We start from the raw sequence: 27,870 nt of genomic DNA, 5'->3' as shown, positions 1-27,870 counted from the left end.
GTCTTAAAAACATATTTTTCCGGTGAAATATTTTGTTCAACCACCTTAAGAATTTAGATCATTACTCTCATTCGGTTTGTGTGACATTTCAATAACCTGGCCCATCTCCAATGACCTCTCGTTAGAAGTCAAATAACAAAATGCCTTAGCGTCAGCAGAAGTTTGGAGCTCGAGAGTAGAAAAAGTAAAACAAGTGTCCCAAACTATAAAGGTAAGTTAATTTCTATGGCGTGTTAGCAAATTAACTATCGTACTATCGAGGTACATCAGGTTTCTTCTCAAGAAATGTCAATGATGCCTTTCGGCAACGGCAAGGCGTTGGTGAATTATGGAAATGTCACATATTTCACTCAAAATTTGTTCAAGTTCAGAAGGTTCGTCTGAAGCGTAAATTAAATTACCCAAGCCAGTTCTTACATATGTTTTAGTACAATGTTTAACTAACTTATAGCTTGAGTTTCAGGAAAAACCAAGGTGTAGCACATGCCTAAAAATTAACTCGCGACTTTAGGTCTAAATTTAAACTTCGTTGAAAACTAAAATAAAATTGTTTACCTTCCACATTATCGTTAAGATAAGAATTAACCGCCATACTAGGGCTAAAACCCTTTATAAATTGATTTATCGGGGAATATTTTACCACGCTTTCTTCCTTTTTGCGTGCGAACGAAGTTTTGAGACCGCCTCGTTTTGCCTCAAATTTTGGTTGTTTTCAAGGCGCCGACCACGAAAATTGATTTTGTCGATTTTCTCCAAATCCAAGCGGCCATTTGAAACACAAACTACACCACGTTTAGTTACTTACTAATAAGTATGTTTGGACAAGATATGAGCGAAATTTAATTTTTGACCTTGGCCGCCGGTTGCTCGATTTTTACGGACATTCGCACTTAAGTACGCGCACGATTAGAAATCACATGTGTCCAGAATTGAGAATTCTCATCAATTTTCTTTTGGATTGACGACGAAAAACTTCTGTCGAGATGGCTTATCTATACGAATAGTGCGTTTGTAGAATGGGCTCTGTCTAGACGACGGGTTCTTATTTCTTTTGGCAGACTGTGTCTGCATGTCTATATTGCATTTTGTTTTTCAAGTCCGTTACTGAGGGTATCAATTTTTAAAAATACCCCAAAAACACTATTTAAAATCTGTTTGAAAATAAATCTGGTTGACTTTTTTTCCTTTGAAGTATATTTCTTACCATAGGACAGCCGGGTTTTTTCAAAACACCCTATAAACAGCCTGTTTAAGTTAGGTTTGGAAACAGGTTTCCATTTAAATACCTTTTAAATGAGGATAGTTTGTGAAAATACAGTAAAAACAGCCAGTTTTAATCCTGTTTGGAGAGATTTCAAGATGTTCGTTATTTCAAATCACAATTTAAATTGAACTGCCTTTTAAACCTTCTTCAAAAATGTTTTGACTATGCTACTTATGAGCTGTTTAAGGTCGTAGACGAGGAAGTATATTCAAAATAGTCTTTAAACATCCTAAGTGAAACCTGATTTTGAACTTTACTTATAAAAACTACTTTTTAAATCTTTGTGATTAGGTTCTTCTTTCCAAAATGCAGTTTAAATACGGTATTTAAAAAAAAATTAGCGACTCGAAAGTACTCTCTTTCGAAAATATAGTTAAAGTACTGTATTTAAAATGTAGTTTTGATAGCAAATATAATGCAAACACAAGGAAAACCTGGGAAAATGTTATAAATATTATTCAAATAAATGTCAAATACAATTCAAACTTTTAACGCTATTTTGGTTTTAGTCGTGAAATATAATAAAAATACCTCAAATTGTGGTAAAAATAGTTTTTAAATCGTTTAAATAGCTTTAAACTACTTCACAAACAGTTTTAAAATACATTTGATTTGGTGCGGGAACTCTCCATGTCATCCACCAAGCTGACTGCGGTGTTTTTGTACTCCTCCTCCTCGTCTTCTTTTCATCTGTTTACAGGTTTACCAACACCCTCTCCCTTGGGGAGTTCCAATCGATTTTTGTCCTTGTTCAAGACAACACGGCAACACTGGAACAGGATTGGACCTCGTGTATTCGCCCTTGTTGCAATATTTGGAGGGATATTCACATTTTTGTACTTTCCTTTTATCTGAGAGAGGACATACCCAGGGATATTGATTCCTGCATCTGTTTCCACCTTTAAAATTGATACAAACAAGTCATTTGAATAGAGTATTTTTTGCCTACGCAATAGCGAGATTTTAAGAAAGCCTGGCCCGGGGGGAAGGGGGCGTACTGTGGATCTCAAGTGACGGGGATAATAGAAATCTTTTCTTCCCGAATTTTTTTGGTTAGGAAACTTTGACAATTATTGTTTGGGGGTGGCTTGATTTAAAATATATTTTTTGGGTATTCAACACATTCTGAAGATTCGCGGTAGTGCCTGCGTATCCCCGCCTTGTGGCTCTGCGAATCACAACCAAGCCTGTTTTGAGGCTGTTTTAATAGCGTAGCTCTCGCTTGCGCGAAGGGCGCGTAGAGGAGCACCATGGGTAAGAAAATTTGGCAATCTATGCATCCAAGAAATTTTGGTCCTGAGAAAATCGTCCGTGAGGCGTATGTCCCTACGTACGTCCATCCCTTCATATATTAGCAGGGATTAAATTTTGCATTTCGAGCACCCGTACGTTTCGACATGTTTCGGCGATAAATCGCATAGCTTCTCGGACTTTTAGCGATAAATACAACAACAACAAAGCCGATTCTTTCTTTCGACTAAATTTTATTGTCTACATTGACATGGATAATAGAGAAAGAGCTAGAGCGAGAGTAAAAAACAAAGGAGACCAATTTCTTTGGGGAAAAAAACATCAAAATTTTATAGCGGCGGTGAGAAAAAGGGGAAATGCTAGCGGCTATCAAGGTGAAAATGAGCGGCAGCGAAAGAAAAAAGTGAACAGGAACACATAAAAAGTGTAACTAGGAAGTTTCTGGAACTTTCGAGATAAACTTACATCAACCTAGCCTAACTCGTAATCTCCTTACCCTAATCCTAACCTTACTCTAAAGTCTGGTTTCCATATGATCGTCCCGATCGTCCCGATCGCCCCAGTCGTTTCAAAAAATTTCGTGGCGATCAGGACGACTTGGACGATTGGTAGTTTCCATCTCATCGCCTCGATCGCCTTAAAGACAAGACACGCGGGGGCATCAGCAATTTCTTTGGGTGAGACAGTAGAATTTTTGCGCGTGTTTCGCAAACACGCCAAACATAATCATGGATTTTAATCGGAGAGCGAACTCAGCGCCTCGCTATCTGCTTTTTCTCTCCATTTTACGGCGTCGAGCTGCTAGAAGAGTTCCACGACTGTAGTATCACTTCGAGAACTTGATGTTACTGTACTGACTTAAGCTAATTTCAAATAGCGCCCAGCATACGTGGTGCGAACATTTTTGTATTATTATTATTTTTGTTTTCGACTTCAGCGTCGCCCAGGCCAAATTTATTCTCGATTTGGAATAAAAGTGATGATTTCTGGGATAGCCTTTGATCGTCCCAATCGTCTTAATTGTCTGAGAGCGTTTCCATATGATCGCTTCAAAATTCACATGATCGTCCTCTGAATCGTCGACCATATAGAACTCAACTCTATCCAAGCGATCGGGGTCGTTTCAGTCGTCCAGGTCGTTTGTAATCGTCCGGGTAGCGTTTCCATATGATCTATTTAATCGTCTAAACGTTAAGGACGGCGACAGCAACGAACACATCACTCAAAAATTAAATTAACATTCATTCAATCTTCATTGCGACAGTTCCAACTCACTTACTTTCTCAAAAGTAGGCGAACTCTCCTGCAGTTGAATCCCTAAAAACCATATCCAAGTTCAGAATGAGAACGAAAATTTCGCAGCAGCTTGTTTACGTAATCCAGAAACGTAAAATTAGGCATTTTCAAGTCCTAGTCATGCAATGACTGCAAAGAAATGTACAAAAAAGCGTGATGCACGTGCAAAGTTATTGTTTTGCTAATCTTAATCTATTGCTTTTTTTGAAGATCGCGTTAGCGTCGCCGTCATCGGATCTTAAGTTCCCTATTATTTGAGACTACTGGGATGATCGGGACGATCTGGACGATCATAAGGAAACTAGGCTTAACCCTAACACTAAACCCAACCTAACCCTAACTCTAACTTAACCCTAACCCTCACGCCAACCTAACCCTAACCCTAACTTAACCCTAACCCCAACCCTAACCAAACCCTAACTCGAGCTTTCCTTCCATGATTGCCACGAAAATCCTCCTTTTAGTGGTCATGGGACTTGCAGGGCGTGAAAATGGCGGAAAAGCGAAAAACTGTCGAGTTCTGCGTCGAGTCCGGGCTCGGTATAAAGGCATCCTCGGAAGTTTCTCGTTGCAGTCGGGCCAAAAAGATGGCAAAGAAATGTACAAAAAAGTGTGCTGCGCGAGCAAAGTGTTTTTTTTTTACTAATTAGGCCTGATTTTTTTGGGGCTGTTTTTGTTGCCGTCGCCGCTTGGCATTACGCGATTTTATATTTTATTTGAGTAAACTATAGATATTAGACTAATGAGAGCTTTTTTTTAGCCCAGGCTAAATCTATATGAAGTATGTTTTGATTAGTCAAAATATGACAGGTGAGTTCATGCGGAAAACTTATGCAGCATCTGGAAACTTGTTTTTCGATAGTTGAAGCTGACACAGTGTTGTGTCATCTTGTGATAGCTTTAACTGTCTTTTTCCACTTGATGTACAACATGAAATACAGCTGCTGCCAAGAATATTTTGTTATTCATGGCTAGTTTGCTTATAGGGTTTTTGGTTAAGAAATGCACCCCTTATCGGAAATTCCATCTCGGAAAGCATCTCTTTCAAAAATCAGCTTAATACTCACTTCACCTTGCTTGATGCGTAAGTCTCAAGCGATTCTGGTCTTATTTGATGGCTTTCAGGACCTGCATCTCGACCTGGTAGGCCTGAATAATTATTGTATTTGATGTTTTATTATTATCATTATTATTATTATTATTATTATTATTATTATTATTATTATTATTATTATTATTATTATTATTATTATTATTATTTCAGTCGAGCGCAGTTTATGCGGCTAGTTCACTCACTTTTATGCAGGTTGTAAGATTTGATCGGGTTTGATATAAGCCTACAGAACTTTAAAAAGCCTCTAGACATTTTCTGACCGCAAATACAAAGAAAGCGTTCCGAAGAATAAAGTTTTAGCTTTAAAAATAGCAAATACTGGGAAGCCGGGTTAAAACATAAGCTTATATTAAATCTGCAAGGTATTAACTAGAAGCTTTAATATATGCTTAAAAACTCAGGATCTTCGCAGAGACACTTTACTCTCAGTACTTTTCTTCGTGATTGAAAATTGTTGTCGTTGTCTCAGTCTGTAAATTTTTCACCGACCTAATTATATTTCTTTTATTGATTGTTAGTATATATGTTGCCCAGGATCCGGCCACTTCAGTGTAACACTGCAATAACTTTCCTTTCTTAGTTGCAAGAGCTTTGAAATTTGGCCAAGAGAAAATCTATTTAGTCCTTAATGTGAAGAAAGACAGTTTAATTTTTTTGCCTTCGTTTCCATCGCGAAATTAATATTTTTTGCAGAGCTCCTATATTGCCTAGTATCAGGCCACCTGGCCCAGTATCCCGCCACAACAATAACAACATAATTATACATAAATTTCGACAGGGAAGCGACTTATAAGCTTCTCTTGCACTTGTGAAAAAGTGACTGGCCATCGATTCCAAAAATATCAATCGATCTGGACCTAGCATCGTGAAATAAACCATAACAAAAGACTGGGGTGTTGTGGGGGACGCGAGCGGCTGTTAAATGGTATAGTTCTTACTTTCTTGACTAGGAACGTTTTCACTGATTTAAGGAACTCATCCGTGGACAAGCCAAAGCCGCGGTTTCCAAGCTTTTCCTTCATTTTTTGCTAAAATTAAAAAAAACAAACAAACAAACTGGCGAAGGGCCGTCAATCGGTCAAAGGTCACTCTCCTATAGACCTTGTGACGGTTTTGGACGCCATCTTGACGAGTAGGCAAGCGCGTGATACATTACAGTGATTGTATGAGGATCTAATGTCGAATAATTTCCTTAGAACGGTTGTTCTGAAAAAAAAAAAAAAAAGTTGTAAACTAAAGCTTCACTCCTAGGGATTCTTCTGAAAAAAATTGAGGTCGTTACATTCACTAGAAGACCTAGAACCACTTTTTAAAATTGTCTATACACTTGTCTGTAAGAAAGTCCCGGGAAAATTACAGACAAATATATGGAAAATCTAAAGAAAGCCTCTGGAGAAATTTAAGCACAGGTACGCCCCTAAATTTTTTTTGGGACGATCCTTTGCTTTGTAGCTCAAGTTTACAATTGATATTTTGTTCAGAACAGCCGTTTTACGAATATTATTCAACATTAGATTCTCATACAAACACTGTAATTTCTCACTTGTTTGCCCACTCGTCAAGATGGCGTCGAAAACCGTGGCAAGGTCTATTTAGTCTGGCCTGCAGTTTTAATTTCTTTATGCTCAGTCCCCACATTTGGCCTGCTTTCTGGCACTAATTCCTCCTTCTTTCAGGTTTTTCAATCTCTTTGAGAAATTTTTCAAACCGTTGCAACCCAATGCTAGTAGTAACAACTGGGGAAAGTATGAGAATTCCCGGTTCAACTCCGACGCTTCTGGTTATATATAGAAAATGCAGTCACGCGAAGCAAGCCGCGCACACGAAATCAGGTCGCCTCTGAATGAGTGAAGAAAATTTCCATAAGGAGTTGAGTAGAATTGCATTATGCAGATTATATCATATATCCTACGCTTTAATTATAGTTATAGATATGAAATAGAGCTATCCGGATAATGTACGCAGCTATTTTATCGATTTTGCACAGCAAGGAAAAAACTGGCCTGATATTGGGCACCTGACAATACTTAGTGAATGTTTCCGGCCTCCGTTATTCTAAACAAATCGAATTTCAAGAAGAATTAATAAATTTTCTAACAACCTGACTACCCTAAGTATCTTCACTTTAAATAATTATAAGAAAGTTTCTTTGATTATTACAAACTTTTTTTTTTACTGCGCAGTAAACCGCGTATTAATATCAGCCATGAAAAGTTTACTCACCTGAACAGAACGGGCGCCTTCTGCAACTGTTTCACAAGCTGTAAACTCGCCAAAACTTTCATCTTAAAGCTGAAATGTTCATCTTTCATTCGAAATACTTCGCTTACCGAACCTAAAAAATCCGGCCTGATTTTTTATTTTGGCCTCGCTTACAGTACTTCAACGTGTAAAGTTGCTGCCACCAAGGACTATCGTGTCTTATAATCGGCCTTTATAGCATAAAATTATATTTCGGGGATGTCCAATTAACCTTATTATTAAAAATAAAGGTGTTCGTAGGTAAGCGATTAGCTTATTTTCTTTAGGAAGAATTTGTTTTCCAGGCCTAATCTACTGTGATCGAAGATGATTGCTATTTTTTGGGTGTACATAAAGACTATTAACTCGATGTAAAATTTGTTTAACCCTTGAACTGTTTGCAAATTCTTTTTCTCTAAAATCACTCAGCCTTTCCCTCAAAATTCACAGGAATGTGCCCTAATTGTGGATTACAGGTTAATTGTTTGATTTAAATCATAAATTTATCAACGGGAGCTTCTCTTTTAGCTCTGAGATTGTTTGGGGGGATAAATGTTTGGTCCAGGGAACTTTTGGGGGTTTTGTTGAAAGGCCTAGGGATATCTTGGGGGTTTGATTTTTGTCCCCCTTCAATCATCCCCGCTAATTGACATCCGGAGTACCCCCTTAATGGGCCTGGCGTTAAGAGCCTGATTACATCAGCCGGACTGGCTTGCTTTTGTGGAGCCGACTTTTATCCCGATTTTCCGCCACCCCGATACCGGCATCTCAGCTAAACTAGCCAAATTGGTTGCATATAATCATAACACAGGGTTCATTCTTGCGCTTAATCTCCTTTCCGCATTTCAAAAAAAGGAGGGCCAACCCGGTTTTGTAATCATGGTCCTAATCTGGAAAAACAACAAGCTCAGAAGCAAGACAGTTACATCCGGTAAAGTTTTATAAAGATAGGGGAAAGTGTTGCAACTTTCCCGAGCTTAAAACTTTCATTTAACAGCAACAGGCCATTAACTTAACTCAACAAATCTCTCCAATTAACTTCATGTAACTCGAAAACCAAAATAGCCATAACAGGCCAGAGCCCCGATTTTAATGCGCGCCCGAGGAGGCCTAATCTCCACAGCAACCACCGCAGATTGGTTTCCAATAACAGGCAGGCGTTGCTTTCGTAATTAGTTTTAAGCACTCCTCCAGACACCTTTGGAGAGCGCCGGACACATTGCCTGCCAAGGAACTTTGTACTTCTGATTAAACGAACCAGACATCTCAAGGAAACGCGAAATTTGATCAGACTATTTGGGTATTATAAATTCATTTCACGGTCGATTGAAAATTTGGAAGTCGATCTTCGCGGCTGGCTTCGCAATTGATAACTACAGTTTTCTCGCCGCATTTAGATTCAAATAGGCTTGATACGCTTTAGATGGTTTTTCAAGTGCTTTCTTTTAAGAAGATAGTGCTCCGATGGCTTATTTAACTTCTTTCAAGAGTAGTATGCCGTGTCAACATTGGCGACCTTCGAAGCGAAAACGGCGAGTCGGCGTATCAAGTTTTACTGAGGAGCCACAAGTAGGAATACACTCTCTGCTGGCACATCTTTCTCTGGTTTGGAAGGAACTCTGCGTGGAAAAGACCCTGACCAAAGAAATTTTTACATCATCTCTATTTGAACGTTTGAGAAAGGCCGTCAACAACGCACATTTTATAGTCGCCGGTGTAAACGAAAGCAAGAGCTCGAGCTCTACTTCACATCTCCTTGAGGAACAGCAAGACCGATTATCTGATTCAATGGACGACCTTTTTGATCAAACGGCGAAGGATTCAAGTCTTTTTTCTCTGGCTTAAGACGATGTAAGTGTCGATGTGCCTCCAGTGACAAATTACTCTCCAAAAAGCCCGCCAAGCTCTGTCGAAATCCCGCCAAAATCTTATTCGCTGGCAGGAGCCCAACACGCTGGATTACTCCAGATTTTCTTCCACTTCAACATATTCGTGGTCGCTTGGGCGATCTGTATAATCAACGTCACAGATACAGTATGGTTTCTATATCAGTTATTTTAGTCTCCTTGAAATGTCAATCATAATCCAAAAATTATTATTACAGGTTATCTTTCTATTGCTACTTGTTTTTTACTTAATAGGCCAAATTATAGGGCTACCCTCTCCCTCAGAGCTTACAGGCGGCGCGCCCAAGATTCTGAGGTGATGGTAGTCTCTTTCTTGATATGTCGGTCATTATCCAAATTATTATTGTAGGTCATCTTTGTACTGTCATTTGTTTTGAAATAGGCCAAATTGTGGGGCTACCCTCTCCCTCAGAGCTTACAGGCGGCGCGCCCAAGATTCTGAGGTGAAGGTAGTTTTTCTTTTAAAATGTCGGTTATAATCCAAATTATTTTTGAAGGTTATTTTTGTAGTGTCATTTGTTTTTGAAATAGGCCGAATTAATTATGGGGCTTCCCTCTCCCTCAGAGCTTACAGGCGGCGCGCCCAAGATTCTGAGGTGAAGGTAGTCTCTCTTTTAAAATGTCGGTCATTTATCCAAATTATTTTTGTAGGTTATTTTTGTAGTGTCATTTGTTTTTGAAATAGGCCAAATTATGGGACTACCCTCTCCCTCAGAGCTTACAGGTGGCGCGCCCAAGATTCTGAGGTGATGGTAGTCTCTTTCTTGATATGTCGGTCATTATCCAAATTATTATTGTAGGTCATCTTTGTACTGTCATTTGTTTTGAAATAGGCCAAATTTTGGGGCTACCCTCTCCCTCAGAGCTTACAGGCGGCGCCCAAGATTCTGAGGTGAAGGTAGTCTCTCTTTTAAAATGTCGGTCATTTATCCAAATTATTATTGTAGGTCATCTTTGTACTGTCATTTGTTTTGAAATAGGCCAAATTATGGGGCTACCCTCTCCCTCAGAGCTTACAGGTGGCGCGCCCAAGATTCTGAGGTGATGGTAGTCTCTTTCTTGATATGTCGGTCATTATCCAAATTATTATTGTAGGTCATCTTTGTACTGTCATTTGTTTTGAAATAGGCCAAATTGTGGGGCTACCCTCTCCCTCAGAGCTTACAGGCGGCGCGCCCAAGATTCTGAGGTGAAGGTAGTCTCTCTTTTAAAATGTCGGTCATTTATCCAAATTATTATTGTAGGTCATCTTTGTACTGTCATTTGTTTTGAAATAGGCCAAATTATGGGGCTACCCTCTCCCTCAGAGCTTACAGGCGGCGCGCCCAAGATTCTGAGGTGAAGGTAGTCTCTCTTTTGAAATGTCGGTCATTATCCAAATTATTATTGTAGGTCATCTTTGTACTGTCATTTGTTTTGAAATAGGCCAAATTATGGGGCTACCCTCTCCCTCAGAGCTTACAGGCGGCGCGCCCAAGATTCTGAGGTGATGGTAGTCTCTTTCTTGATATGTCGGTCATTATCCAAATTATTATTGTAGGTCATCTTTGTACTGTCATTTGTTTTGAAATAGGCCAAATTGTGGGGCTACCCTCTCCCTCAGAGCTTACAGGCGGCGCGCCCAAGATTCTGAGGTGAAGGTAGTCTTTCTTTTAAAATGTCGGTTATAATCCAAATTATTTTTGAAGGTTATTTTTGTAGTGTCGTTTGTTTTTGAAATAGGCCGAATTAATTATGGGGCTTCCCTCTCCCTCAGAGCTTACAGGCGGCGCGCCCAAGATTCTGAGGTGAAGGTAGTCTCTCTTTTAAAATGTCGGTCATTTATCCAAATTATTTTTGTAGGTTATTTTTGTATTGTCATTTGTTTTTGAAATAGGCCAAATTATGGAGCTTCCCTCTCCCTCAGAGCTTACAGGCGGCGCGCCCAAGATTCTGAGGTGATGGTAGTCTTTCTTTTAAAATGTCGGTTATAATCCAAATTATTTTTGTAGGTCATCTTTGTATTGTCATTTGTTTTTGAAATAGGCCAAATTATGGAGCTTCCCTCTCCCTCAGAGCTTACAGGCGGCGCGCCCAAGATTCTGGGGTGAAGGTAGTCTTTCTTTTAAAATGTCGGTTATAATCCAAATTATTTTTGTAGGTTATTTTTGTGTTGTCATTTATTTTTGAAATAGGCCAAATAATGGGGCGTCCCTCTCCCTCAGAGCTTACAGGCGGCGCGCCCAAGATTCTGAGGTGAAGGTTGTCTCTCTTTTAAACTGTCAGTCGTCAACCATAGTATTATTGACTTTTCATTTTCCCGAGTTCATAGTGGCAACTTCTTTATAGTTTTACGTGATTTGTGTCAAAGACAAGACCAGGCTAACAAATTTATTCTACTTTATGCGTGGTGCGACAATCACCGTGGCTGACTGGCCTCCAAAGTTCCTTTATAATTTGGACGCTTCTCAGGAGTTCCTTCACTGGTTGTAATCCAGAATTGGCGATTCTCAGCAGCTTGAAGCTCTAGCATTGCATCAGTTGGTCCATGGACGGCGACCTTTTCTTGTCCCGAGTACAATATCGCTTCTCGATTCTCGACTCTCGATTACCGTATCTTGCTCGTGCAAGGCTTCGGCAACGGGACCAGTACTAAGACCATTGCAGGAAAACTGTTTGGTAGAAGAAGAGTAAAATGGTGGCTTTCGGTGCGTTACCTGTCTGATGCTCGGTATAGCACTGCCAAACTGCGCAACAGAATGCGCGAAAAACCCCTCCGGTACTTGAGAAAATACGATTTTTAATATCCACCTAAAAACCTGAGCGATGTGATTTAGTAACTTATTCATGGTGTTCAGCTTCCGGTTTATTCAGCTTATTGCCAGTTGTAGGCAAAGTTCACGCGCACATTATCGCACTCTAACTGGGTCGATTGTGAGGAAACTCTTATGTCAGTCATTGACTAAAAAGCGCCGCGCGTTAACTCTTTGTGCGACGGACGTCCCTTAGAAATATAAATTGCCCACACTGATCGCCAATTCTACTTGCAAAGTGTTACTGATTGAGTTGTGTAATGTATTCTAGAGAGTAAATTTAGTACTAACCTCGCAGACAAGGATGTAATGAGGCATTTATTTGCGTAGTTAGGCCTGCTATCCATTGGGCAAGCATCCCTTTTATTTTCTTTCGATAGCCTGTCCATGCACTAACCTTTGGGTACAGAAACTAGCTGCCCTTCGCAGTACCAAAACTTGATAGTTTTGGCGTTCAATATTTTTAACGGGTGCTCACAAAACACCGGGACTGCATCGTGCGCCTTTGGCGCTTTGGTATCCTGCGAACTTTGGTTCATCGCCTTTGAAAGATGGAAATTTTGATATTCCCGCGTAAAAGAAGACTGATAAAACGTGTCTTTCATTGACTACAGTGAAACGCCCGGAAATGACGGATGTTTTGAAAGAAACGGGAAAACTGATAAAATTAAATATTTGTTTTGATAAGTGAAATTAATGAGAAATAACCATAAACTAGTTTTGTTTTTTTGTTTTTTAAAAGCGGTTTGTCTGGTACCAGATTTGTACAATTACTTTCAATCAAACATCGATCAGGTTTTGTTAATTATGACAGAATGTAATTAAAAAGCATTATGTTGACAGCTACAAGGCACATGCTTGCCTTAAGCTGCGAGTATCCCGCCATGTTTTAAACAAAGGGCTTCCGACCAAGCCGGCATTCTAATCCGCCACAAATATGTGAAGCACGCGTCTTTCAAAGTCGCCTAGTACTTAAAATCGGGGCTCTGGCCTGTTATGATTCACAAGTAACTTATACCCACAGCGTCACAGCGAGTAAGCTCGCTTATTGATAAAATGGGGGTGACAACAAGAGTCCTAATTAGATGTATCTATCTCCCTTTCATTCTCTACAGTGTAGTTCATCACTATATAATAATAATAATAATAATAATAATAATAATAATGATAGTAATAATAGTAGTTCATCACTGTATAATAAAATAATAATAATAATGATAATAATAATACTAGTAGTAGTAGTAAGAAGAAGAGGAAGAAGAAAAGGAAAAAGAAGATAGTTTCCAACGGCTAAAATACCTTGATTTTTCTGTTGCCTTTAACTGCAAATCGCTGACTGTAAATCACTGAGGTTACCAAACGCAGTTGTTCGTCTTCAAACGCTTCTGTTTTATTAATATCTAGTTCTGTTTTGGCCAACACTTCACGTACGTCTGGGTCAACTATGTATTCATGATCAATTTCCCCGAGCTCTAGGGATCCCAGGTCTTCATTTATCTTGATCTCAATATTGGCAATATCAGCAGCTTGGGCTCCAACTGCAAAGGAGCTGAATCAAGAAGCAAAAAAATTTCGTATGAGGAACAGGACAGAATGTTGGTGCTGTACTACTGGGTAAATTTTCATTAATAGAAAAATTAATATGTTGTGGTTAAATTTATCCTTGGTTTAAATTTTATTTTCTTTTGTTTCAAAATCATTATCATATATTACCATACCCAAAAACAAAAGAAAATAAAATTTAAACCAAGGATGAAACTGAACCACAACAAATACATTGACGAAAATTAATTAAGAGAGGGGACTTTTTACAACTGATTACATTCTACAGTATTTCTTAAGGGAATAAAGAGTTAGAATGACTTTCGCAACACAAAACATTCCCTCTAGGGTGTTATAATCCCTCAGGTTCATGAGAGTTGATAATCCTCTCCAGGAGGTGATAGCCCCCAGGGTGGTGAGAGGTGATAATCCTCTTTCGGAGTGATAATCCTCCAGCGTAGTGAGGGTTGCTAATCCTCTGTCTGAGTGATAATCCCCCAGGGTAAAGAGAGGTGATAATCCTCCCTCAGAGTGACAATCCCTCAGGGTAGTGAGGGGTGCTAAACCTATGTCTGAGTGATGATCCCCCCGGGTAGCGAGAGGTGACAATCCTTCCTCGGAGTGATAATCCCTCAGTGTCGTGAGAGGTGATAATCCCTCAGGGTTGTGAGAGGCGGTAATCCTCCATAGGGAGTGATAATTCTCCCTCCCTCCCAAGGTTGAGATTGAGAGGTGATAACCCCCCTTGGGTACAGAGGGGTGAAAAGGGCTCTGTTGATTACCAATTCCCTGGATTAAGGAGTAACAAGAGCCTATGGGGCAAAGGTCATAAGTATTGGAGCACTTCATCGTAAGCTCATGTTCAACTAATATATAAAGGTATGATTACTAATCATAGTTATGATTGGGTGTCTGCTACCCGTCAGGAAAAACCCCTTCTTATTTTAGAAGGAAACTTGAATCCTTCTGTAGGTAGAAGTAGAAACTTCATAAGAACTCCGGGGGAGTGAGGCTGAACTAAAATTTGTTAATACAAGCTAAAAATATATTACTAAGTGCAGTGCGTGTAGGGGTGTCAGCTTAGATTGATTTTTCTTGGTGAAAAATCCTGTTTTTTCATTGTTATATCTCCATGGCAACTGTCCATGGATTTGCAGTGAATGAAACAATAATTAGTCCTATATGCTGTTCTCAGGATTGCAGCGATAAAGCAAAAAAAAAAAGAAGAAGAAAAAAAACTAAGAAAACCATAATAGAGAATCAAATAGCGATAAAAGCGTGTGGTAGATTATTTTGTTCCACGACAAAAGCACATGAACTGCTGTTTTACTAAAGCACTGTTTATGTGACAGCTTTTATCTGATTGGCTGAGCAAATTATTTAGTGTGATAGGGGTCACATGCCGGAAGTAACCCGTGAAAGGAAGCGAGCTGGTTTATTCCTCTAAATGGATTACTGGTATATGGCTATATCACATTCACTTTAATTCATCCTTTGGTATAAATTACCTTGCATTTCTCTGCACACGGATTTAGTGAGCATAGAGTAATAAATAATAGCCAAATGGCGTGACAATAGCTACTAAAAGCACATCACACTTAAATAAATGAATTTATAGTTATCAACGTAAATTGTATAAGATTTTAAAGATCAAACATGTTAAGCGACTACGGGGCAAATTTGTTCACAAAAAAATCTAGAGTAAAAAACTTACGAGATAACAAATTGAGCTTGAGAAAGCCATTGATGCAGGTTAAAGTAAGTTATGAAAATTAATAACTGTAACTAGGCAAAAACTAGTAAATGTTACAGGGTAATGTTTCAGTGACGTTAATTTACCTTGTAGCACCGCTGCCATCTTCACTTTCCTCCACTGATGCCATCTCATTATGTTTTTGAACCTTTTTTTTCTTCAAGGCTTCATATTCTTCCCTCTTGCCATCTGCTACGCAATGTTCTAGTCCCGTCACAACTTTGTATGTATATCGTCTGAACGGACGTTCCAGAACGTACCTAGATTCCCTTACCACCAGAGTAAATAACTTAATATCTTGAGTTCGGCCATAGACAACAGGGATATAATGTCCCTCTTTATCGCCAAAATTTTCCTTTGCGAATTCACGTAACAACTTGTCAATCAACTAAAATGTGAGACAATAAGAATAATAATAATTATAATGATGATGATGATGATGACGATGATGATGCTGATGATGATGATAGTGCTGGAAATGTAGGAAGATCTCTTCCACTGATCTGGTTAATTACATAGAAACCGGACAAAAGTGAAAGCAACGAAGACTGGAGGCTCGTTACATAACGTATAAAAAGCAAGGCGAGGCGAGAACTTAAACCGGCGGTTCAAGGAAGAAGCCAAAGAGGTTTATGCAGAGTAGCAGAGTAACACCTACATGTAAACCAGTGTGTGAGTCGTCTGATGCACACGCCTAGTGGGATGTACCGGTTTACGCGGGTCAAAAAATATCGGGATCGTTACCGAAGAAGAATTTGTCAACGTAAGAAAAGATTTCAACTCCTACGTGGCCACCGTTTTATCGTTTAGCTACACCGTTTGGCCACAGTGACGTCTCAGCTTTAAATACCGTAAAATTCCGAAAATAAGCCCCGGGGCTTATATTTTTCATAGACCCTTTTTGAGGGGCTTATTTTTGGAGGGGCTTTTATTTGGAGGGGCTTATCTATGGACGGAAATTTGCGTTTCAAAATCGATAGGGCTAGCCTTATAGTTGGAAGTAAATTTACCGTTTTTGCTTTGTTTTACTTTGTATTTGAGGGCAATTTTCCAAGTACAAGCCCCCGGGGGGCTTATATTTGGAGGGGCGATTTAACGGAGGGTTGTTTGCGTTACTGGTTTTGGGGGCTAATATTTGGAGGGGCTTATTTTCGGAATTTTACGGTACTTGTTTTTCCTTTGCTAAAAATACAAAAGGTGGGTAGTAATATAAATTGTATATCCTTATCTATAAACTGGAGTGTATCCCTTCTTTCTTTGTTTGTAGTTTCATTAAGGTGGCTCGACTGGATTTTTTAGAGAGTATACTTTCCCACTTTGAGCGTTTACTACGTCGACATTGACAAAGATATCGGAAAAAGGTTGCCACGGCTGTATTATATAAAGATGAAAATTTGTTATGATCCATGTTATATTGACATCAGAGTTGCCATAGCAACAAAATGACGCCATTACGTTTTTTAACTGCCTTTGTGTTTCTCGGCACCAGGAGTTTTTTCTTTCAGAACTCGCTTAAAAGAGCTTTTACTTCCTTTAGTTGCATCGATTATGGCAAAGTTTGAACACAGTTTATGAGAGCGTTTTCGAAATATTTTGAAAAAAAGTTTTAAGGGTGACAAAGACAATGAATAAACATGTTATCGACATAATTAGCTAATATCTGAAGAAAATGATGGGGTCTGAAAATGAAGTTTCGTCTCATAGTGGTTTGATTCTATCTGAAACTTCGTACGAAAAAGGAGGGAGATTGTTTCGGCCGATTGCGAGACAGAGGAATTTGATTAACCTACGGTCGGCTACTTTCTTCACCCGGGAATCCCGGGATTAATCATCAATGTACATCTCCTCCAAGTTTCAAGGACACTTAAAACAAGGAAGGCAATTAAATGGGGTATCAAATGCCACAAATTTTCCTCCAGATTTTGTGTTTACAAGTGAGTGTCCTGATTACTCACTAGCTTTGTTTTAGGTTTCATAAACAAGTGCACAACTTAATTTGCATTCAAAAGAACCCTCCATCACTTTCCAAAGAAATCTCCGGAATAAGCTAATGTAGCAGAAATGGTCAAAACAATGTCTATAGCGTCACTTTGTCATCAGGAGGCACGCAGGAATAAATCGCTGTACAAAAGATTAGTTGCATTTCTGTTTCCTTTCTGCAATATATGTTCTCACCTTATATTCATTGTTACATTTGCTTCAGTTGTGCACGTGCATATAAAACTTGAAAACAATGCCGGTGAATACATGTACACAAACTCTGGGGGAAAATTTTGTGACATTTAAAGCCCCATTACATTCATATACATACAACTATATTTAAACTCGGGAAAGTCATTTAGTAACGTACAAAGTTGCTAGCAAATATTTTAGTTAAAAAATATATATGTGTGCACTTTATTTACTGTTTTACAAGATTGCCGAGTGGGAAACCGATGACTGCAATACTCGATTAATTTCCCTTTTGAATTGCCCTATTGATTGAAAGCGGAGCTGACAAGTGCGTGCAAAGTGCACGTGCGTGGGTGGAGCCCCATAGCTAAGTAAATCTACCCATCCCAGAATATTTGGTTATCACGTGACCGTGCACCGACCGACCGCCCGAGCGACCATCCGTTCGTACCACAGGGAAATCAATGTTTACTCTCACACTTTCTAGCTAGTTTGGGAACCCAGGAGAAAACTAATTGAATATCAACGTTGTGATCAATTGACAGCTGTCATAACAGGGTATCCGCTGACCAGCATCACCTGACCACACCGAGGGCTCAGGTGACGACCCATCGAGGTCGAGTGTTTTTTGAAGTTATCCGCTGACAAGTTACTAGTTTTCAAATGATCGCAGGCTCAAGTTTATATTTTTTTCAATTCATATGAAATATGTTGTGTTTATGTCACTATGGCCCCGCACTATTAAGATTTTGATTTCAAACTGACCTCGGACGCGAAAATTCAGCCACTTCTTTAAAGATACAGACGGGGAAGACCTTTTCTTACCATCTTCACGCGTTGATCACGCCCTACGTCCAATTTTTATGCTCTGATTTTTCAAAATTTGATAGGTGAGTTCATGCGGAAAACTTATGCTGCATCTTGAAACTTGTTTACTTTGACAGCTAAAGCTTTCAGAGTTTTGTATCAACTTGTGATGTTTTTAACTGTCTTTCTCAACTGGATGTACAAAATGAGATAGAGCTGCTATTAAGGGTCTTCTAATATTAATGGCTGGTTTGTTTATCGAGATTTTGCTTAAGAAATGCGCCGCTTGTCAAAGTCGGAATCGATTTCGGATGGCATCGTTTTTGTTTTTCACCTAGCTTGCTTGATGCGTAAGTCAGGGTTTGAAAGTCTCAAGTGATATATTTTTTTCAACACGAGAAGAGAAATTTCGTATCTCCAAGCGACCATGTAATGTTCCATTTATTATATAAAAACCAGTGAAATACCAAACCATTTTACTTAAACAGTGTTTGGGTCTGAAAGGTGCGGATTATTATGAAGCCATAGTAACGGTGATATTTTCACATGTGAAGATATCAACGGAGTTTTCGCGCGAAAGCTCACTTGGTATTTCATTGGTGTTTATATAACAATATATATATCTAATTTCGTGAACGCGAGCACAGTTAATTTATGCGCCAAGTTTGTTCACGTTTGTAAGATTTGAGGCAATGATCTGATCTAGTATCAGGTTTGATATAAGCTTACAGAACTCTAAAAGGGCGTTAGATATATTTTCTCACCGCAAGTAGAGATTTGTAAGCATGGACCAAATTACACTCAAAAATGGTAAAGAAAGCAGCCGAACGTAGTCTAATCAAATTCTTTTTTCTCGCAATCGACCGAAGCAATCTCCCTCTTTTTTCGTGCAAAGATTCAGATGAAGTCAAACCAATGTAAGATGAAACTGCATCAGTTTCATACCTCATCATTTTCTTTAGATATTAGCTAATTATATCGATAGCATGTTCATTCAGTGTTTTTCTGACCCTTAAAACTTTGTTTAAAATATTTCGAAAACGCTCTCATAGAATTTGCTCAAACTTTATCATGATCAAGGCAACTAAAGGAGGCTTAAGCACCCTTAAGCGATTTAAAAAAAAAAAAAAAAAACTCCTGGTACCGAGAAATACAAAGGCAAGTAAATAACGTAGCGTCATCATGTTTCCATGGTAACTCTGATGTCAATAAAACATGTATCATAACAACTTTTCATCTTTTTATAGTACAACTGTGATAAGCGTTTTCCGATATCTTTGTTAATGCCGAAGCAGTAAACGCTTTAAGTGGGGAAGTATACCCCCTCAAAAAAAAACCAGTCGAGCCTAACAACGGATTAGTGATATTGGTTGGGATTACTCCAGGACTTCGTAGTGCTTTTAAAACACTGTTCAGGTCATGTTTAAAGAACAGTTTGGTCACACCACGCACGACTATGGCTGAAATAATTTTGATTATTTAGAAGTTGATCAGTTAGCCATGAAGTTTAACTTTTTTGGTGATAATTGCTCAAACGTTTACACAAAACATTCAACTGACACCGCGTTTTGACAGATTCATGACCGAAAATAAAGTAAAACTAAAGGGAAATACGCAGAATAAAGTGCAAACAATTAAATGGTTTTGTGGGCTATACGACGGATGCAACGACCAGAAAGCCTACTGAATTTGTCTTACCGCCATAATACTTCAAGCTTGTCTGTGCGTGTTCAGTCCTCTAAAAATAAAGATATGGCAATCAGGTGAAACCAAAAATGAAAACCATGTTTCTATCTACTGTTACATTTTTCTAGTTCTGTGGTCCTCATCAATATTTCGTTAATATTAAGGAAATGCCATTAAAAATTTTGCTGCGACATTTACAAAAGAGTCAGTTCCTATCGGTGCTTAATACTCACAGTTCTCATCATAAATTTGATATTACACAAAGTATTTACTGATTAAGAGATATTAAGACGGAAACCACTGAAAAATCTTGCTATCTAGAAACCTTAAATACGCGTAACGACACGGTCTGAGTGACGAGAGTAACCTCAAAATAAAATTCAAACCATTTGATTGCTTAATTACATAGACGATTTACACATCTGCCATTAAAGAAACAGCTTTTTCAGAATTTTGAATCCAATTATCCATCCCCATTTTCCTTGCTTATAAGATACTCTAAACTATTGGCTCGAGTTAGTGGTCTGATGATTTGTCTGTCTGTTAATTTTGTTGTTGTTTGTGTGTTTCTTTTCCTATTAAAGGTCTTCTAAAATGTTCCAACTCAAATTCAGCTAGGTGAAGTCTTCTATTTTTCTATCACACTTTAAAGCCTGTGAGTGCGTTTAATTTTTGTTTGATGCTATGACATTCACATCAGTCTTTAGCCCTAAAATATTGATTTTTTAATGATCGCTTTTGATCGTTTTGGTGGTGTACGCTAAAACTTTCCGCTCTCCCTCTTAGCAAGGTTGTTTCAAGCACGGTTTTTAGTCATCTTACCTTGCGGAAGCAATTTCTGTTTCTGAAGAGTTTGATTAATTCCTGATGCTTTAGAAAATCTCCTTCGAGATGTTTGAAACAAAATTATGAACAGTTTCTGAATTCAGTAATATTTACCTCAATTCGTTCCCAGGGTCTCTCATCAGATCTTTCCCTCCCCTTTCTTCCTCCAATAGGCGTTAAGTATCGAGTATCGACGCTTCCTGCTCTGTGCGCAAACGCAATGCTACTATTGGAGTGTGGTGATGACGTAAGTGCACCCACTTCTAGTTTTCTAATAAAGTTACAAAAGAGTCATTTCATAAAGTATTAGTGAGAAAAAATAGCTGAATTACACTCTCTCCGAAAATTTCGTTTCTTTTTTTTTTCTTTTCTGATATATGATGTTAAAAAGTCGAAATTTTACAAATGGACTGATGGTCGAATAAACTCTTTTACACCCAGAAATTGTACGTACCTTGATGGCTGATACTTCCTTAAGTATTGCATGAAAAAAGCAAAAAAATTGCACAGATTATTTATTCAATCTTGTCATTCAATATTGGCAGTTGCTTGTGTTGAGTTGTATTTCAGTTTTGAAAGGTGATTCTTGTTTAGTCCTTTTTATAACATTTTAACGATAAGGCAACAAAATTTAAACAAAGACGTTAGCAAAGATTCGCCCAGAACGCACGATTTTCATGCGTTAAGGACTTGAATGAATGAATGAATTAATTAATCAACATCCTTTATTTAAACACGAGGCATATTAAAGCAGTAAATTGCTTGAGGGTTCTTGTGTACTAAAAAATTTAATACATTCATATCTAATGACTTCTCTCTTACTCAGTGACCAAAACTGATCACTTTCTTTGATCATGGATCTCATGAGAGTCTAAAATAAGATATTCAATTCTTCATTATTGTCCGCCACAAAAACGAAAAAGAAAAAAAAAGTAAATTAGAGAAATTAATTTAAATGTTTTCTACCTGAATTCGTTATGTTTCGTTCAAATACGGATTCAAACATCAGAAAACCGTGAAAAGAACATTTAACCAAATCAACATGCAAAAGGGACAGTGCATTTCATAGGTATTGTTTCTTACCTAATACGAAAAAAAGTACTGTATTATGGCATTAATACACGAGATCTGACAAATATATACATCATGCCCTCTTCTCACAAGAAACATATAGAGATAAAGGAGAGAGGGTGTGCTTTCAGGTATCGAGATGATTGGCTGAGCATGTCTTTTTACGAAAGTTTAATGACATGTTTTCCTCATAGTACATAAATATGGTGGCCGAAAGGAACAAAAACAAAAAACAAGACTCGAAAACATAACCCGCTAACCCCGCACAGAAACACACGTAGCCAAAACGGAAAATGATAACCCAACGTCAATCTGGACTGAGAAACAAAGATCCGAAACAGAAATACACTATCCCCAAAAGAAAACACAAACAAACCCAAAATAGAATCACCCACCAGGCCTGAGTGACGTAAATCCCAAAATATTAAACAGAAACTCAACCAAAAAATACAAAAAAAAAAGGAAAACAGAATCACAAACCCCAAAACAAAAACACGAAATGGAAAAAAAAAAGTTTGCTATATATGAATCAGGCATTGTTGAGACCCTGATTAGCTTCATGTATGGTAATCTGGAATACTTTCTTGAAATAACCACATCGACACAATTCTTTAAAAAATCAGTAGAACTGTTGGCTGTTATCGAAATTGCGACATGTTGTTCCCCTTAGCACACTTATTTCCATTTATCACTCTCTGATAGCACCCTATCTTCGATACGGTCTAATTGCATGGGGTCAAGCAAGCAAATCACAACTTATCAAACTTCTAGTCCTTCAGAAACGCGCTCTTCGCTTTATTCACCTTGCTAAACCGCGTGATTATGCCATTTCTCTCTTTATCAATACAAAAATATTACCAATTAACTTTCTCTATTATCAGCTACTAGCAGAAACAATGTCTGACTTGAGAAACAACTTAGTACCTACAAACATTCAGGAATTAATCCTTCCACTTTCCCGTATACATTCATACGGCACTAGGTCGTCTACATCTCAAAACTTTTATATAAAAAAAATCGAATCTTGAAATAAAAAAAAAGACTCTTTCTCGAGACTTGGTGCCAAATTATGGAATGAGATACCGACCAAGTTGCGCACACTTTCAGAACACAAATTCAAATTTAATATTCGTGCGTCATTGCTTGCACTGTAAATTAAAAAGATCTGTTTCAGCCCCAAAGTGTCAATTCAGCCCGGCAGGCCAAAGTCTGATTCAGCCCTTCTTGGAGCCATTTGAGCACAATTTAGGCCAAAAAAGCTCTATCAAAAGGCTATTCCAGCCCACGGTAGGGCCCATTTCAGCCCTGGGACCAAATCAGCCCTAGCTAATTGGACTGTATTGGCCCTGATTTAAGGGAGCCAAATTAGACCCAAAAATAGGACTGTATTTTACTCACCGAAACGGCCCTGTTTTTAGGGCTAAAACAGATCTTTCTGATTTAGAGTGCACACGCATGTGCGGTGTGTGAAGAAATTTCATTTGTACTATAGGTCTTTACATTAAAGGAAAGCTCAGACGAAAGCAGCGTGGAGGTCAACAGAAGTAAGTTTATTTATATATTTTCAGTCGCGTGACAAACGACTTCCAGTTTTTTTGTCCGCGGGGAACCGGTTCTAGCTTTAAAAAGTTCGAGTTTGCATGGTAACGTCCTCCTTTCAACGGCTCTCTTCGTGAGTGGAGAGGTTTTGATCGGAGCTCGTGCGAAACGGGCACTTCTTATGAGGCCGAGTTTGGTAAAAAAAATTCTATTGCCACGGTTTGCAAAGTGCCTGGGACATCATTAAGTCCGGGAAGGCTTAAATGGGCTCTCGTTGCTCAAAGAACCGAGCTTCGGGCACAATCTGAGAGACCATCCAGCGGATGGTGTAAACGTCTCTGCCCAGCTCTGCACACCGTGAAGAAGTCTCCAGCGGGCAATAAGGGGCAGATTGGTTAGTTTGGACATAAGAAAAGAGGACCAACGGAGTTTGTGGCTGTGATTTTTGCCTCGCTGGAGACTTATAATGAACAGGGATTTCCCAGCATGCATTGCGAGAAAGGTTAAATAATGTTAATACTTCACTATTATACAGAGACTGTTTGTTCTGTTGATGTTTCAGTTTTGTACGACGGACGTGCTGATCTTTGAATAAGCGGGCAACAACGGTGAGTAGCCTGCTTAGTGCAAGGACAAGTTATGTGTACAAAGGCGTTAAAGTTCGGTTGAAATCAAAGTTTGTGGTTTTATAGGCCGTTAGCGAAGGTTTTTTAATATTATATTTTTGGTCATGTGTCGAGCGAGTCTGGAATTTTATTGTGTCAAAAAACGCCACCGTCGTATTACTGCACAGGCTGAATTTTCGTTCGTTTTCAATTTTTCGCTGGTTTTGTTTATTCCCCGGCCGGAATGTTGGATGCAGTTATTTTCTGCTTTACGCATCGGTACCGATTGTGAAAGTTATCTAGTGTTGTCTAAAACCGATTGTTAGGGGGAAAGATTTAGAAAAGATATCTTACTTTTTTAACACGTGTGGAGGAATTTTCTTTAAACAATGTTTTTGTTTTGTCGTTTTCTTTCAGATGTGGCTAGTGGTTTTACTTGCCCCCTCGGAAGCTGGAATATTTACACTGTAAAATGTTTATATCATCTGTGTTCTGCTGTTGTAACACGAAGAAAGCGAAGCCCGAAACGTCGAGTAAGATAGCATTAATTTAAAACTATTTACTTGAGTCAGTGATAAGTCTTCGAAAATCGATTGTATTAAAACTACAACTCTGTATTTCTCACCTCCTGACCCGTCTTTTGAAATTCAATCCTTCGTTCAGTATGGCGATGTAATTGACATGTAACGCAACGTAATTTGATATTCTTAGCCAGAAGTCCCACAAAGGTTAACCCTCAGCAAACCGTACTTGTTGTTTGTAACCTTTGCCCTAATCTAACTCTGAGCCTTGGCTCAACAATCCATAACCTAGCCTTCAGCTTACCCACATTCACAGCTGAACTTTAGATATCCACCCTAAGCACCTTAACATAACATCCTTTTCCTGACAAGGCTTAAATTTAACTCAGTGGATCACGGTTATGACTATTGAAATCAGTTGACACCGCACGTCTAACCCTAACTCTATCCCTAGCCCTAAGCCTAAGCTATATTTAACCCTAACCTATTCCTAACCCTATCCCATCCCTAACCCTAACTCTGTCCCTAACCCTAACTCTATCCCTAGCCCTAACCCTAAGCTATATTTAACCCTAACCTACTCCCATCCCTATTCCTAACCCTATCCCATCCTTAACCCTAACGCTGTCCCTAACCCTAACTCTATCCCTAACCCTTACCTATCTAACTCTATCCCTAACTCTTCCTCCCCCTCCCTCTCCCCTGCTCTTGCATTTAGTAGTATACAGTAACAACTAAGTAGCTTTTTTTTTTTTTTTCCAAAGTGAGCCTCAAAAGGCTCTTATAAAATTTGTGTTTCTTGGAAATTAGGCTGTTTCGCTTCTCAAATTAGGTTCTTATTTTGTTGGGGAAAAATTAGATTTGTTTGAAAGAATATTAGTAGTATTTAATGTTTGTACAAAATATGCTTGTTGTTATGTCTAAATGACTTCAACTTCAGCCAATAAAAACTCTTAAGTTTGCTATTACAATTATTTGACTTTAAGAATCTGTTTCAACATTTTTACTTCATCAGGTTCTTTCAAAATATTAGCCTGAAGAGTTTTTGTTCTTATCTGTGGTTCTTTGCTGTATGACAACCTGACATGCTATCAAGTTTCACCTGCATAGTTCACTGTTTTTTTTTTTTAGATGAAATAAAATATTGGTTTGGATTGTGTTTGTTGTAATGGGTGCAATTAGAGACTTAGTGAAAACTAGGTTACACTGTAAATTAAAAAGATCTGTTTCAGCCCTAAAGTGTCAATTCAGCCCTGCAGGCCAAAGTCTGATTCAGCCCTTCTTGGAGCCATTTGAGCACAATTTAGGCCAAAAAAGCTCTATCAAAAGGCTATTCCAGCCCACGGTAGGGCCCATTTCAGCCCTGGGACCAAATCAGCCCTAGCTAATTGGACTGTATTGGCCCTGATTTAAGGGAGCCAAATTAGACCCAAAAATAGGACTGTATTTTACTCACCGAAACGGCCCTGTTTTTAGGGCTAAAACAGATCTTTCTGATTTAGAGTGTGATATTCTGGAGACTGGCGATACTTATTTTGTAATCCTGCCTATAAAAGCAGGGAGCTAATGTTTTGTTTTCTTTTCCTCCTTAGAGTTTTAGATGCATCTTTTTCATATGTTTTTTTTCTTAAGATTATAATTTTTGTAATTAGTTAACCGCTCCATATTTATTTTAAAGCTGATGAATCTCTCTTGCTTTCTACTTCTTCTTTTTTTTACCTTAATTTTATTGCAGTTATTTTCTTTCTGTATCATTCTTGGCCTGCCTTGACTAGCTACAGCTATTTGCGGTGCCAGGACACTTGTAAAAATATTCTTTCGAAAATTTAAAATAAAGTCTTATTTATAATAATAAAGTCTGGATTGCGCAATCCGTGCAATTCCAGAATCCTGGGCTTTAGAATTTTAATGACACAAAGTGGCTGAGATAAGCAAAACTTGTTTTAAAAGGAGAGAATAGGGTTCCTCAGGCTCCTTTGAATTTTTAAATGCAAAATGTGGCAACCTCTATTGATTTTTCAAGTAATAAACAAATGGAAGAAATAGACATTGTCAATTAAATTAAAACTGAAATATGTGTCCACAACACAACGCAAAAACACAGACGAGATTTTGCTTTAGGTCCCTCGCGTGGTCGTCGTGCCTCGTGGGAAACTGGCTTCAACTAATCAAAAGCACTACCAAGATCTCGGTAGAGTAATGCGTCATCAGTATGAAATTTCTGCGCTCGTTTCTCAGTCATCATTTCGCGGGGAAACCAGTGGTGGCGCCGGTGAATGTCGGCTGTTTTCTGGCGCTACCTAAATTCCTGCTTGATGACAGGCTATAGTTTGTCAGTACCGACAAGTTGATTTTTTTGGGTCCTTTATTTCTCGGCAATTGTCTTTGAAACGACGATTCCCTTTCAATAAAGAATTGATTGCGAGGGACTTTATGCTCAATCAAACTCCGAAAAACGGTAACATTTTTTCGGTGAAAGGGAATAAAGTTATCACCGCGTTAAAGTACTTGGTTTAAACATGTCTTCTAATGTGCTACAATTGATCGTCCAAATTTGTTGTAAGGGAATCCAAGTCAGTCTTGAATTCTGAATTCCAAGCCGTGGATTCTAGATGTTCGATACGGATTTCCGGACCTTGTCACTAGAACTTGAATTCCGGATTCCTTGAGTTGTTATGCTGATTCAAAAGCCTAGGATTGAAGATTCCACAAGGAAAAATTGTCCATATTCTGGAACCAATATTCGCTTAATTGGGGCAAAATTAATGGCTGTGATTGTCTTTATTACTGGGTACAGTCAGAATTCAGAGGGTCAGAACGGGTGTAACCAAGAAGGGCTTACAAAAGATTGACAGTATATTTCGCAATGAAAAGACAGTACGTTAATAACGTGAGGCAATGTCAATGGCGATGAAATCTTGTAATCTCCAAATATATTATAGTTACCGCTGGATGTTCTGATTAGAAAGAAAGTAATTGCTTTACCATTTACTGCACCTATTCTACTTACTTTGTAATTCTGCAATTTCTACAGCTACGATTTAAGAAATAGAAAAACCAAAACATAATCCATAAACCATTATGATTTCGCCGTTCCTGCTTGCTAACATCGGGCAGTAGCGAGCTTACGTAACAGGATGGCAGAATGAAAGAGAACGGAAAACGTTCGGGCGTGACAAACGTGGCAGGGCTATAACGTACGTCTTTGTCGTGATCGGGTGTCAGAAATACGCGGGGTCGGGCCGGGGCCGTGGTCGGGATTTATCTTTTTTTAAATAATGCTGTCTTAGGGTGCGCAATAATGACGATCAGCGGACCACCGAGGAAGCAATGGTACGAATCGACAAGCCATGAGTGTGGTTTAATAACGAAGATTTCTTAATCACTAGACGGCTATGCTAACGGGGGGTGACAGCTCTAACAAGGGCTGTTTCGGGAGAAAAACAAATTTATTCCGGGAATCTGGAGATTTTGCCGGGAATCG

At 38.7% G+C, this 27,870-nt stretch overlaps 1 protein-coding gene across 1 annotated transcript; it reads right to left on the bottom strand.

Annotated features, from left to right (window-relative positions):
• Positions 1–1,894: 1,894 nt before the first annotated feature.
• LOC140935901 (uncharacterized) lies at positions 1,895–20,775 on the bottom strand. The gene is made up of 5 exons (XM_073385477.1): positions 20,648–20,775; positions 19,838–19,877; positions 15,247–15,548; positions 13,165–13,414; positions 1,895–2,163 (listed from the first exon to the last, which is right to left on the bottom strand). Exons 2-5 carry the CDS (start codon positions 19,841–19,843, stop codon positions 1,951–1,953), a joined length of 771 nt encoding a protein of 256 aa, XP_073241578.1. The 5' UTR covers positions 19,844–19,877; positions 20,648–20,775; the 3' UTR covers positions 1,895–1,950.
• Between the last annotated feature and the right edge of the window lie 7,095 nt (positions 20,776–27,870).

The sequence above is a fragment of the Porites lutea genome, chromosome 4 (genome assembly GCF_958299795.1).
Source record: "Porites lutea chromosome 4, jaPorLute2.1, whole genome shotgun sequence".
Lineage (NCBI taxonomy): Eukaryota > Metazoa > Cnidaria > Anthozoa > Scleractinia > Poritidae > Porites > Porites lutea.
Note: the sequence above shows the minus strand (reverse complement) of the source record. Positions and strands in the feature narration are given on the sequence as shown.